General features: G+C 49.2%; 2 protein-coding genes across 9 annotated transcripts in view; both read right to left on the bottom strand.

The window, feature by feature from the left end:
• Positions 1-9175, bottom strand: part of XXYLT1 (xyloside xylosyltransferase 1) — a 32147-nt gene extending 22972 nt beyond the window's left edge. The window contains exons 1-2 of the mRNA XM_015871864.2: positions 8725-9175; positions 6468-6615 (exon numbers count right to left, since the gene is read on the bottom strand). Coding sequence (XP_015727350.1) covers positions 6468-6615; positions 8725-9114 — 538 coding nt within the window. The 5' untranslated portion in view covers positions 9115-9175. The remainder of the gene's footprint in view (positions 1-6467; positions 6616-8724) is intronic.
• A 2121-nt stretch (positions 9176-11296) lies between these two features.
• The window catches only part of ACAP2 (ArfGAP with coiled-coil, ankyrin repeat and PH domains 2), a 51154-nt gene continuing 49674 nt past the window's right edge, over positions 11297-12776 (bottom strand). For 7 of the 8 annotated variants that reach the window (XM_015871659.2, XM_015871662.2, XM_015871667.2 and 4 more), the window contains one exon: positions 11297-12271. In XM_015871659.2, the coding sequence (XP_015727145.1) occupies positions 12168-12271 (104 nt within the window). In that variant the 3' untranslated portion in view covers positions 11297-12167. The remainder of the gene's footprint in view (positions 12272-12776) is intronic. The other variant, XM_015871668.2, reaches the window with a different exon arrangement.

Raw genomic sequence — 12776 nt, 5'->3', positions numbered from 1 at the left:
AAAGCACAAGCTGAAGCTCACAAAGGCTGTTGTGTCCAGGCTGAGACTCCCAGAGCACTCGCAAGGCAGATAGCAGTTTCGTGGGAGATTGTCCCCTCCATTGAGCTGCAGCCAGCAGCTGGAGCCTGTTCCAAGCCATACCAATTCCCAAGTGATTTGTGGCTTTGTCATTAACAGACAGTTTGGACAAACATCATTGCAATCTGGTCTGCATTTAATAACTGGGATGACTGTAGATAATGAGCCGGAGAGATGATCCAGTTCAGAGTCCGAGGTCAGGGGAGACCACTGGCTCTTCCACTTCCATCCTGGGGTCCCAGGCCACCACATCTCAGCAATGCTCAGCACCCACTGCAAAGCCAGCAGCACAGTTCCCTGCTGGGGCCATTTCCCCACACTGAGCAGGCTGCTCACCTGCCAGCACTGAATCACCCCAATGTACACAGCCCTATTCCCCACGACAGCATCTATCACACAGCAACCTCCATTGATTTTCTTTCACAAGAGATCTCCATATGCCCAGATAAATTTTAGCACCTACAACATGTGGCGGCAAGGAGCTCCACAGATCACAACAGCACTGTGAACTAACAAGCCCATTCTATCTCTGGTTACAACTCTGCTTCTGCAGCTCGTGGCTATGCAGCCCCAGCTGTGAGCCCTCAGCCAGCCTGTCTGTGGAGCAGAGGGGCCCCTCCGTCACTCCTTCCTGCATGAAGCCACTGCTTTCCTCAGAACCTCTCCCAGGTTTCTGCAGCACACCACATTGCGTGCCATAAATTTAGGCTGTGCATTATGGCCAGCTCACCCTGTTCTTCCCCAGAAGTTCCTCACTTAATTTAGCCGTATGAAAACGTACCCACCTTTCCCACTGCTACTCAGTTTCCTTATGAGCCTTTGATGAACAGCCTTTACCAGATGCACCTGGAAATCAGGCTCCTGGGTGTGCATCCAGCAGGCACCTCCTTGTGCCTTCCCTGCAGAGCACCACCCAGCTCCTGCTCCCATCCTCCACATTTCTTAACCAAACACTGCAACCAGTGATGTTAATAGTTTGGTCAGAAGCATCACCCCACCAATTTCAGCAGTGATAGTTACCTCAGGTTATTTTCTCACCACAGATTTTCTCTCAACTACTTCCCAACACATCTCGCCTCTTACTCAGAATCCTAACACTTGAATAAAGGAGGCAATTTACTCTCTTCCCTTCCTCGGCCCCCTGCTTTCCAGGTACTTAAAACGGAGCAAGCTGAATGGTGTTCTTCCCCTGGCTGCCAACTGAACACCCTTATCACAGCTCTCACACCTGACGTCTGCTCTCAGAGCCTCCCACACACACATGGGTCGTGTCTAGGATGCAGCAGACATCAAAACAGTAAAGAGGCTGGGCACAAGGAGGGAGGAACTATCCTGTTGAGCCGCCTTCCTGGAGATCGCCAATCCTGACACATGCTTGTAAGAGACTGTTAGCTGAATTAAACCACATATTCACATTCCATTCTGCTCTGAACTGCCCTTGTGAAGACAGCCTCATTAGCAGAGCAAGGACCTCTCCTCTGTGGCACTCTTCTCTCCATGCAGAAATCCCAGCTGCAGCTCTGCTTAGCCACAGAGATGCTTCATTGAGAACATCAGCCAGATAACTGCAGAAGCTTCAGACAAAATTCACTTGGACTTCACTTTTTCATCCAGCCCTATTTCCTCTTTGCTCCTTCCCTCTTGTCCAACACAGTGATTCTGTTGCCAAGCAGCCAGCAAAACCAGGGCAAACAGGCTCTGCCTATGGCTTCTGCCACTGCACCACCTTTCTAGATCCCAGATTAGCTGTTGTCTGTTGTTATATGGACATCCCAGCTCAGCTGTGAAGCGCTGGCAGCAGCATGCAGTAGGTCTTGGGTAGCTCATGCAGGGACCAGTTCTGCTATGGAGCAGCAACTCATCTTGTTGTTAGGAGGCTCACTGCCAGGCACCTGTGCCTAAAAACCCTCCCCAGAACATGGCTGAAGGAAGAGCCAGCAGCTCTGAACTGCAGACCCTATGCGATCACTCAATAAAGAAGAAAGCTTTCACCGGGGACAGCAGGGAAGAGGTTTCCTGGATGACACTATGAGAGAGCTGAGCAGGTAGAGAGAATCTGGCACCAGAGAGAAGCAATACTTCTTGTGCTGTGCTACCTCCAGCAGCTGTATGCCCACAGAAATCAGACAGCACATATACTGCCTCAGCTCTGATTGCTCTCCCCAGACGTCCTCCCTCAGTCACATGGCATTTCAGCATGAGATGATCTCATCCAGCGCCAGAAAACCTGAATGGAAATGTAGAATGGCAGTGAAACAGAAGGAGTGACTCTTTTTCACACACAGCCAGGATGTGGCTGCAGCTTAACATGCACGAGTTGAAGAGGGGCAGCATGAGGAAGATGGATGCTGCTGTGACAGTTCTCCCTGAGAGCTCCAGGGCCAAGAGCTGGGGTCCTGCTTTAAGGCTTACTGAGACCAAGCCCTGTAGTACTACGATTACAGAGAAACCAAGCTGAGTTGGGCCACAAAAGGGCTGCTTGACTATGGATTGCTTGTCTGCCTTATTCCCTGCCAGTCTAGTTTCTCCTTCTAGCCTGGAGACAGCCTCACCAGCCTGAGCTCTGCAGATCCCAAGACCATTTCATTCTGGCATTGTCTTCACCTTATCAGCTCCTCCTAAGTCTGAACCCTGCTTGCCCTCTCTGTGTACCTTTCCCACCACTTCTCCATCGCAGAATCACTGAAACACAGCAATCCCGCCCCCCCAGCCCCTCAGGCCCGGCCACACTGCATTAAAACAGGATTTATGAGTCGCAGGCACAGATGAGAGTTATGCAGCCTGCACGCTGCATACCAGCTCCCCAGCTGGTTTAAATCAGGTTAATTCCACCAATGTAAGACATTTAAGGCGAGAGAGTTACATGATTTACAGCAGCTAAGAGGCTGTTATATTATAGTTTGGCAGCTGCAAGTTTGAGATGTGAAGTTTTGTGGGCAAGGATCCAAAGCAGCAGTGAAAACCAGAACAGCTGAGTGGCACAAAACATTTACTCTCAGTGCAACACGCACACAGCCACACATATGTTCTACAAAAATCTGTAAAAAAAACCAAACACAACAACTGCTGTTCAGTGCCCATCAATCTGCAAAGTCGGTGAACCATCACGAACCTGCAGCTTCAAGCAAAGCACTAAGTTATGGTAGGCCAAAAACACCATGGCACCTCAAAATGATGAACCTGGGAACCTAAAGCCAGGTAACTTAAACGCAAACGTTCTGAGCTCTCAGAAAAACCTTCAGACATTGATACAAATGCAAACAAACAAGAGAGAATTTAATATTCAAATCACAGCCTTCATTTCTGCTGAAGCGTGTTTAAGCTTGCAATTAAATCCAGCTCCCACAAAAACTGGTGCTGAAGCTCGGGAGCCAGCCACGCCTGCAAAGACACAGGGTGAGGTGGAACCAAAATGCACCAGGAGGAATGCTAGTGTTGCAGGAAAATGTAGCTTCAAACACTTACCGTCCACCTTAGCAAAGCAGCTTCTACCAGGGATTGTTTTCCCAGAGAAATGAAGCACGGCCAGGAGGGAAGCTGGGAGCACAGCACCATTCCCACACCATGCACGAGTCTTCAGGGGACAGCAGATGCGTAGCCCTCCCCGTCACCAGTCAGAAGGTTCTTACATTTGCACATAAGAACAGGTGGGCAAAAATACAGGCACAGCAGAAACGCCAGAAGCACCAACCTCCAAGCAGTTCACATCTAAGGTGGCTGAGCTGCAGTGGAGATGAAGAAGCAAGCACCCAACCTGGCTTGCAGACACTGTGTCTGTGTGCCTGCTGCCTCCTGCCAGGCCCCACTGCACAGCTGGGAATCAGGGAGCAGGCTGGGAAGCCCTGCCAGGCTGTAAATCACCCGGCTCTGCAGGCACCCCGCTCTGCATCTGACCTCCCTTGCAAAGGAAATATAAATCAGCTTTACTAGCGGCTTCTGAAACAAAAACTAAACTCATGAAACTGTAAAATGCCTCTTTATACATCCTGTGCGCCAAAGAGGCCATTGCAAGCCCCTGTCAGACTGACAGACAGCAAGCAAGCTTTTCAGGAGGCAAAACTGCCTATGGTTGGTGAACTGAGGACAGACAGTATATCTGAACAGTTTCTGGCTGTCAGACCATATAATATGGGTGTCTTCAGCACACCGTAAAGATGCAGCAGAAGTACCAGGGCAAGTGAACTAGACAGAACTAATACTGTCATTTGTATTCAACAGACTTCAAAGCACTCAGGGTGCAGACATCACTAGACTAATGGCTAATAAAGAGCTGGGTACAGCACATTCACTTAACACCAGAGAATAACAGCACAGTCAAGGTTGGATGGGACCCACAGTAGCTCACCCAGAGCCCAGGCCATCACCCACTTCAGCTCTAAGGAGCTCCAAGGATGAAGGCACAGCATTCTCTGGGCCTGGTCTTTCACTATCCTCACTGAAAAGTACTTTTTCCTTGTGGCTAAGTGGAATTTCCCATGTTTCAGTTTGTCCCCGTTGCCCCATGTCATGAGTGACACATGACCACAAAGCCAGCGTCCTCCGCATTTAGCTCACAGCTCAGCAAGAGGAAGGCTTTGCCTGAAATTTGTGGTGGCAAGATTGCAGGAAATGTTATGCCTGGGCAGCGGCCAACACAACTTTCTGCTCTGGCTGTGGAGGAAGTGGTGAGTGCCAGCTGAGAGAGCTGAGGGAAGAGCGATGCTACCGGCATGGAGCAGGATGCTGCCACGTGCCCAGCTGCACTGCTCATAGGCAGCTTCAAGTGCCTGCAGCACAGTGCAGCCTGCAGCTGTACCTGCAGTGTGCCAGGCATGGCGCTGGGTCAGCTGGGGGCTGGTAGAGTGGCCAGGAGCAATCTGCTGCTTTCAGCACACACTCAGGAGATGTTTGGAAAGTGGCTGCTGGATCCTGGACACATAGATCATGGGTGAGCACGAGGCCTCCCAGGACTCCATGGAGAAGGGTGTCTGTGTGCTTCTTGGATGGAAACCATGCAGCTCAGGAAGGAATGTGATGAATGGGGAGCACATCGACAGACAGAAAACCTGCCTCCCATTCTCGGCAGCAACGAACCTCTGAACTCAGTGGCTGTTCCATTCCCAATCTGTGCTATTGCTGCGCCTTCACCAGCACAGCGGGCAGCCTGCTTTAGCAGCAGGGTGCTGTGGGGAGCACTGACAGCAGGGAGCCCCCAGACACTGTACCCACCTGCCTGTGCCCCCAGAGCAGTAGGGCAGTGGGCTGCAGGCCTTGCAGTGGGGTGACCCAGGCCACTGAAGCACAAGATGGACACGGTGACCCTCACCAAAAGGATGATCTGGGAACACAGGAAGGAAAGGAGCGTCTGCTCCACTTCCTCCTTGTCTGACAAGCAAACACTGTTTCTGAAACCACAGTGGCTACAGGACATACCAGGGCCCCAAGAAGGCCCCTCTGTTTTTAACTCTCATGTGGAGGGCTTCCCAAGTGGCTCCCTCTCAGACCAGACCCTGCGAGGAGGCAGCCCAGTTGAACACAAACCACGTGCACTGCGCTGGGAGGAGCCATGCTGCCAAGGCAGGGCTGGGTGAGCTCCAGACAAGGGCCTGGGTGTGTGATCCATCCTGCTGAGCAAAGGGCACAGACCCCTCACACTGTGCCCCAGGGCTCAGCCCTTGTTGCGTTGATGCGTGACTGCTCACATTCAGCACTCTAAGGAAATAAACACCAAGAGAAACGTGATCATTGGCCACTGGTCTTAAAGAAAAGCCTCCAACCTTTTTCCCAGCCCTGACCTCAGTGTAAGAAAAACAATCCTGACCTACAAAATGGGAGAGACGGGGGAGACAGCAGAACTGCTGACTGATCCAAGGCTACAGAGCACGTAGGGTCTGGGAGAAATAACCACACACAGCTGGGGAGGAAAGTGGGGCAACTGAGCCAAGCTCCCTTTGCCAGCTGCCTCGTTTTCTTGCAGATTTATTGTTGTTTCCTCGCTCAATAACAGTGAAGACACAATAAGAAAAGTTAAATGATCAGTGGCTGTTAACCAGCAAAGCCTCTCAAGAGCTCATCAAAACCACAGGAAGGGAAGGTGCGCTCAGTAACCACACTGCTGACACTGGCGAGCAAGCAGCACCCTCACTGTGTTACAGCACGTCACACCTCTTTCTGCTGACACACCGAGGGAAAGGGAGGTTGTAAAAACACACGGCTGCACATGGCCAGGCCAGCTCCAGTCCTGCCTTCTCTAACATCCTGAGGTGTGAGGGCAGCACCATCCTGCTGAGTGGCACAGAAACCTCCTGCCATCCCCTGATGATGTAGCCTCCTTTCATGGAAGCCTGTTAACTTTGCATTTCAAATAGCACACATGTACAGGCTGTGCTTGCAGCTCGGCTGGGACTTACCTTTGGGCATGATCCGATGCATTGCGACAGACAAGAAGAAAATTGAGTCACTGTAGTAGGTCCCTGATCCAGCACTGAAGTGTTTCTGCATGGCTTCAACGATTGGAAACAGCTTCTCAGTCAGCTCGCTGACATCGTGGATTATTACCTAGGAGAGACAGCAGGAGCACCGCTCAGCCAGGACACCCAGCCACCCCCAGCAGCTCAGCACACAGCTGCAAAGCCCCAGTGCAGCTCACTGCTGCTCCAGCTGCATAACGTGCACACCTGCCACAACAGGCAGCTAGGTATAGCGGGGACCTATATACCTAGGAGGGGATATAGGGGGGAAGATTTTTATGGCCATGCTATAAATGTGAGGCAGGCGTGGAGAGGCTCCATCAAATCTGTTCAACTGATATTTTCTCGCAGCCTCTGGTCCCTGCTGCTGACACTGCTGAAATGTAACCACGTATCTGGTCTCCATATGGAGTCAATCAGTGAGGTGACAGCTCACTCCAGGCTCTGGCATCCTGCAGCTCTGAGGCAAGCCAGCCCACGTCACACACCCTGAGGACCAAGACTTGCTCCCTGCCACAAAGTCAGGCCGTGACATGGCCAGGAACCGAGCCCGGATTTCCTGAACCTCAGCTCAGCAGTGAAGAAAGCTGCACAGCATGTCCCCACTGGGGCTGGGAGGGACAGGAGGGCAGGACGAGCTGGGGAAAATCCAGACATTGAGCAGTTACTGCAGAGCTGAGAGTCTCTTCTGGTGGGAACTTCCCCGTGTTGTGACAAGCAGGGACTGGGTACCCTGTGCCATGCTGGAGCCAGGCAGGTAGCACTGCTATGGCCAGAACCAGGACCCCAGGGCACATGGGCCTCAGGCACCCCATTACAGCCTGTGTCGTGTTAGGACTCACAACAGAACACAGACAAACTTATAAAGCAAAACCAAACCTTTGCACACTTTCTGCAAATGACCGAATGAAAAATCTCAGCAGCCCACTGCACTTAGTTACCAGGAGTCAATGGAAAGCTCAGCAGTGAAGCAAACCACATCTGCTCCAAAACCAGGAGCAACTGTAAATAAACCGTGTCAGCAAATGAAATTTTACAAGCTTATAATTAATTTCAGCCCAAGTCAGATGAATGAGAACTTTCTTGCGGGCTGATGCTCATTATTACACACGCAGAATGATGCAGGTCACTGAATCGTACCAGATAACTGCAGGAACTTCCAGCATAATGAACAGACCCGAGGAACGTGACCCTGGTGCAGATTAGAGAGTTCAGCAACTCTGAGTTAGAGACCTGAGGTCATGCTGCCTTCTGCAGGCAGGAGAAAGCAGGAAAATTCCAGCAGGGACTGAACACAACACAGGACACAACACAGCAGCAGTGTTTAATTTCTGTTGAGGGATGCTGAGATACTTCCCCTCGCTGGCCCTGCCAGCCCCATGATCCACACAGCTCCCTTCCAAACTCAATTATTCAATCATTCTACGGTTTCATTCCTTTTCCCTAATAAAACCTCATCTGCCTAAAAGCTCGGAAGAGTGCACTATACATGTAAACACACAGGTCAGAGCATTGCTCTTTCCTTTTATTGAGTTCAACCCAATTCTAGTCACCTCTGCATTTCTGCATAGCAAACTCCTGACACGAGGAACCTTCCTTCTGCAGCTGCAGCACTGCAGAGGCCTCTCCTCTCCCCTCACTGAGCAAGGCCTGTTTATCTGTTGCTAATTTTGTGCTTCTCTATTTATTTGTGGAGCAGCTTTCAGTAAATCCCTGCAGCTAAATCTGAGTGAGTTCACTGAGGACATCATGAAAAGTGAGTTCTGTGGGTTTCCTGCACGAACACACGTTTTATAAACACATCTCACGCTGAGAAAGGCCCTTTTCAATTGGTTCAGCAGTAAACAACTGCCATACAACTCAGTTTCTCTTCTGGTGCGAGGCACCTTTGCAGCAACCCCATAAAAACAGCATGATGGCAACTTGGTGGTGTGTGCCAGACACAGAGAGGAGGAGGAGAGCCCAGGCTTCCTGCACAGCCCTGCCATAGGCTCTCACCTATGGGTGCTAACCACATCCCAGAGGGGATGGAGCTGTGAACACAATGCTGCTCGCTGGCCGCTCATGGCTCCATACAGCGCCGTGTAGCTCCAGCTCCATCTGCCGCTCGCTGCCGGCACAGCTCTGATCTGGGCCCGGCCCAGCACCGCCCCCCGGCCGCCCCTTCCCTTCCCTCCCTTCCCCCGTCCCCCCGCACCTGGTGCCGGATGGCGGTTCCTCGCAGCTCGTCCTTTAACATCCCGTGCCCGATGTCTCTGCTGGCGCTGTCTGTGACGAGGTGGAGGTGCAGCTGTTCCCCGCGGTGCAGCCGGCCGTGCCGCAGCAGGGAGCGCAGCGCGGCCTGTCCCTTAGTGCGCAGCGCGGGGCTGCGCTCCGCCTTGGTGAACATCATGAGGAGGTGCAGCGCCCGGCCCTTGTCTCCTAAGGCCGCCGTGCTGTCTCGCCGTGCCGGGCCGGGCGGTGTGGCTCGGAGGCGGCGTGTGGCGCTGGAGAAGGTCTCCCCGCCGCCGCCCAGGTAGTAGAAGGCGCACACGGCCACGGCCGCCGCCAGCGCCAGAGCGCACGGCTGAGAGCGAGCCCAGCCCATCCCGCCGCTACCCGCAGCACGCCGCCATCATGCGGCACCGCCCCGGAACAAAGCGGGAAGGGGGCAGGACCTGCTGGGATCCTGCCCGGGAGCTTTTTGTTCTTCGGTGTGGAGTTGTCCGTGGTAGAGCAGTGAAAAAAGCACTGTTAATATACAGCTAAGGGATGAGACGTGGTTAGAGCCAAGCAAAAAGCAGGTATAAGGCTTCCAATGCACCAAGGAGCAGCCAAAACGCACTCAGCTTGCAGTGCACAGAATGAGCCGGGTTGGAAGGGACCTCAAGGATCATGTAGTTCCAACCCTGCTGCAGGCTGCACTACAACCCACCGCCTTCACCCGGAGTTACGGGAGCACAGCCCAGCATGTCTAGTATCATTATGCAGAAAGAGCATTTATAAGTTTGTTGGTACAATGCATGTAAATGTTAACAAAACATGAAAGCTCGTGAACAATCAAAGCAATATGGATCACTAAGGAGACACCATAGATACTGTCTGCACATGCAACGTAAGGAAATGATACCCCTGAAGTTATAGATGCATTAGAATAGATGCTGAGCTCTTTCTTATACATTTGTCTTCCCAAGAGGCTTTTGGAACTAACTGCCCAGCAGGAACACTGTGCAATCTGTTAATGGGCTATGTAGTAAATCACTACACGAATTCATATAGAAGCTGATGTGAAATTGGTTTTTCTTTCTTCTTTTTTAAAGGAATCTACTGCTTTGTAACCCCACTGAGTAAGACATGTAATATTTCATACTTACAGAGAAACATGAACCGCAATTGAAGGTTTCCATTACCTGCTATAAGGTTCAATGTGCTAACCGGCAGGGAAACCATACTGTCTACTATTGAAGTTCTGCTCAGATTTGTATCGTTATAAAAATAGAAGTTGCCTAGAATTACTGAACAGAACATCAGCATTTGGGCCAGAACTGAAGGAAATCCAGACCTTCTGAGCATGGGAGCTATTCGTGCTTTCTCTCACTAAGGGCTGAATCCTGCAAGGCAGAGGTGCTGGAATGCTGAGCCTACCAGCAACCGCTGGGACACCCTCAGTGCATGGAATGCAGCTTAACGACACGTTCATTTTTGCTGATGAGCAAGACCTTAATGTATGCATTGAACCTGACCTGAAAAGCATCACTTATATATTGGACTTCCAAGTGTACCTAAAAAGATCAGGGAACAAGGCTGTGGGATCAGCCACATCTTACATGGTCTGTCTGTATATGGGGCGTTTAACTTCCTCTAAAATTTACTAACAAAGCACCCACTGCTGCTAAATACAGATTAGGAAGTACATTATTTCATAGACAGTTATTCAAAAAGGTTATGAATCATCTACAAGCAGTAATTTCTATTCGTTGCTTATTATTCAACTAAACGCGCCCTTGAAGAGGGCAAAATCTGCTTTTCCTACCATAACCGCACCTCACATGGAGCAAAACTTAGTGCTCACTTTTCAGATGCTGTTAACTTGGCGTCAGGAATCATCCAGATTAAATGCATGGCTATATATTTTCTGCAAAATAATGTATATGTGTTAAATATTAACATGCTATGAAGCTTAATTTTACCATAACCTACAAAAGTTCTTTGCCCAATTTTGGTCGTCAAGCAACTTGGAGAAAACCCCATTGATTTCCTACGTATACAGAAGGTTAACATAGTGCTGGGGCTACAGGGCTACAGAAAACTCACAAGGATGTTGTAACTAAAAATTCTCCTCAAGTTTTCCTTAGGGCAAATAGAGCGTAAAGAACTGCATCTGCTGGTTTATGGTTTCAGGTGACGATGACCTAGGCACTACCTAACCTGACACAACACAAGCATGTACCTGCAGACACCATTTATGCATGCACATCAGCAGAGCAGAGCTCACTGAAAAAAGCAGTTTGTGTTGGTGCCCTCAATACAGCTGCAGACTGTGCTCATTTGTTACCTTCCAAGAACATGCAGCAAAATTCCTATATTTCCTTCTGCAAATGTTAGCTTAGACACATATATAAAATCTGGAAGTATATGTACATTACACCATGCTTGACTGACCTAAATGTAGGATGGCTGTATTACTATATGAAGTTTTACATACGCAGCTTAGGGCTAGCAGTGAGAACAGCAAAGATAAAAGGTGACAAACAGCCTTTGTGTGACTAATCTGCACAAACAACCTCAGCTTTCCATTTTTTAACTTTAATGTCTCCATTTTCATGTCCAGATGTCAAAATAGTGACAAAACCCACAGAACGTCCAGCAGGATTACATTTATTTTTCCTCATGAAAGGTTCCAAGTGCTCATTTAAAAGTTACTTCCTTCATAGCAAGTCTTAATTTTAGAAAGGGAAATAAAAAAGAAAATAAACTACTCTTAGAAATTTGGTCCTTCGGGATATACACCTATTGTGACTGACCTGCAGTCACCAGCATAAAGGCCAGCCTGGTGTTAAAGCTTCCACTGCCAACGAGCTTGAAAAAGAGAAAAGCTCCCACACCTTGTTATTAACAGCCTGCCTCTAACCAGTGTCAGCATAGGAACAAGAGAATCCTGTAAGTTACAGGCCCACAGGCAGAAGGACAATTCAGCAAGTCATTACCTGATTTCCCTTCCAAATATTCCAAGAAAATGCAAACTAGACCTTGTTGTCAGAGGTGCATCTTTATGGCAATAGTGAGACAGGTGACAGCAGAGGATACCGATGAGTGAAACTGATCCGATCCCTCAGCCACCATCTGCAACACACACAGCTGTGCTCTGCTAACTTCACATATGAGTCACAGATGAACGTGGTACTTGCTAACAGGTACTACTTCTATACTGAGCTAGCAGGCATTCCTTTTTTTTTTTAGTTTTAATAAACTTATTTTTCAGCTGCTGAGGTATATGTACTGTACAACATAAAAACCTGTATGCAATTCCCCCGCTACCACAATCTACAGCTACATTTAAGAGTGGTCATTTTATCCAAACTAACAAAACGCATACAACTCATTCTGTTAACATAAAGACGACTTGCACTATGAGGAGCAGGTTCTTTTCCTTCTTGACGCTTAAGGCTTCTGGGAATCTGACTGCTGGAAACGGTTTAACTTCTCTGGATTATTTGATGCCATTTGAGAAAAGTCACGAAAAATGTCCTGATAAATTTCATCTCCTAAAAGAAGAGAAGAAAGGAAACAGTTCATTATCACAAATGTTTGAAACATCGCCCATCACAACACAAATGCCCTACCATGCTACCAATCACTGTAAGAACACGTATTAATGGTGTAAGGACTGCTTGGAGATGGAATGATGCTGATGTGAACTCTGAGACTGTTTAATTGCATGCACGTTCTGTAGAAGCAAATTAAACAAAGCCAAACTATACCTGAAATAGTACCTCAAAGGCAGCCACACAGAGGAAAGTCCAGAGTTAGAAAGGAAAAGTGCAAGCATTTTAAAGCAACGTAAAACAAAAGATGTTTATTAGCTATTGAAGAACAAAAGTCATTTTTGAAAGGACTTGCTAACCAAGACTGCCCTCAGGAAATTAGTTACGGCGTAAATGAAGCTTTGTTGGGAAACAGAGGCCAGAAGTCTAACAACCAGACAGAGCTCCCCACCAAAGAAACAGTCAGCAAGCAATAAAAAGCAACCCTAAGTAATTAGTTGTTGGT

The sequence above is a fragment of the Coturnix japonica genome, chromosome 9 (genome assembly GCF_001577835.2).
Source record: "Coturnix japonica isolate 7356 chromosome 9, Coturnix japonica 2.1, whole genome shotgun sequence".
NCBI classification, from domain to species: domain Eukaryota; kingdom Metazoa; phylum Chordata; class Aves; order Galliformes; family Phasianidae; genus Coturnix; species Coturnix japonica.
Note: the sequence above shows the minus strand (reverse complement) of the source record. Positions and strands in the feature narration are given on the sequence as shown.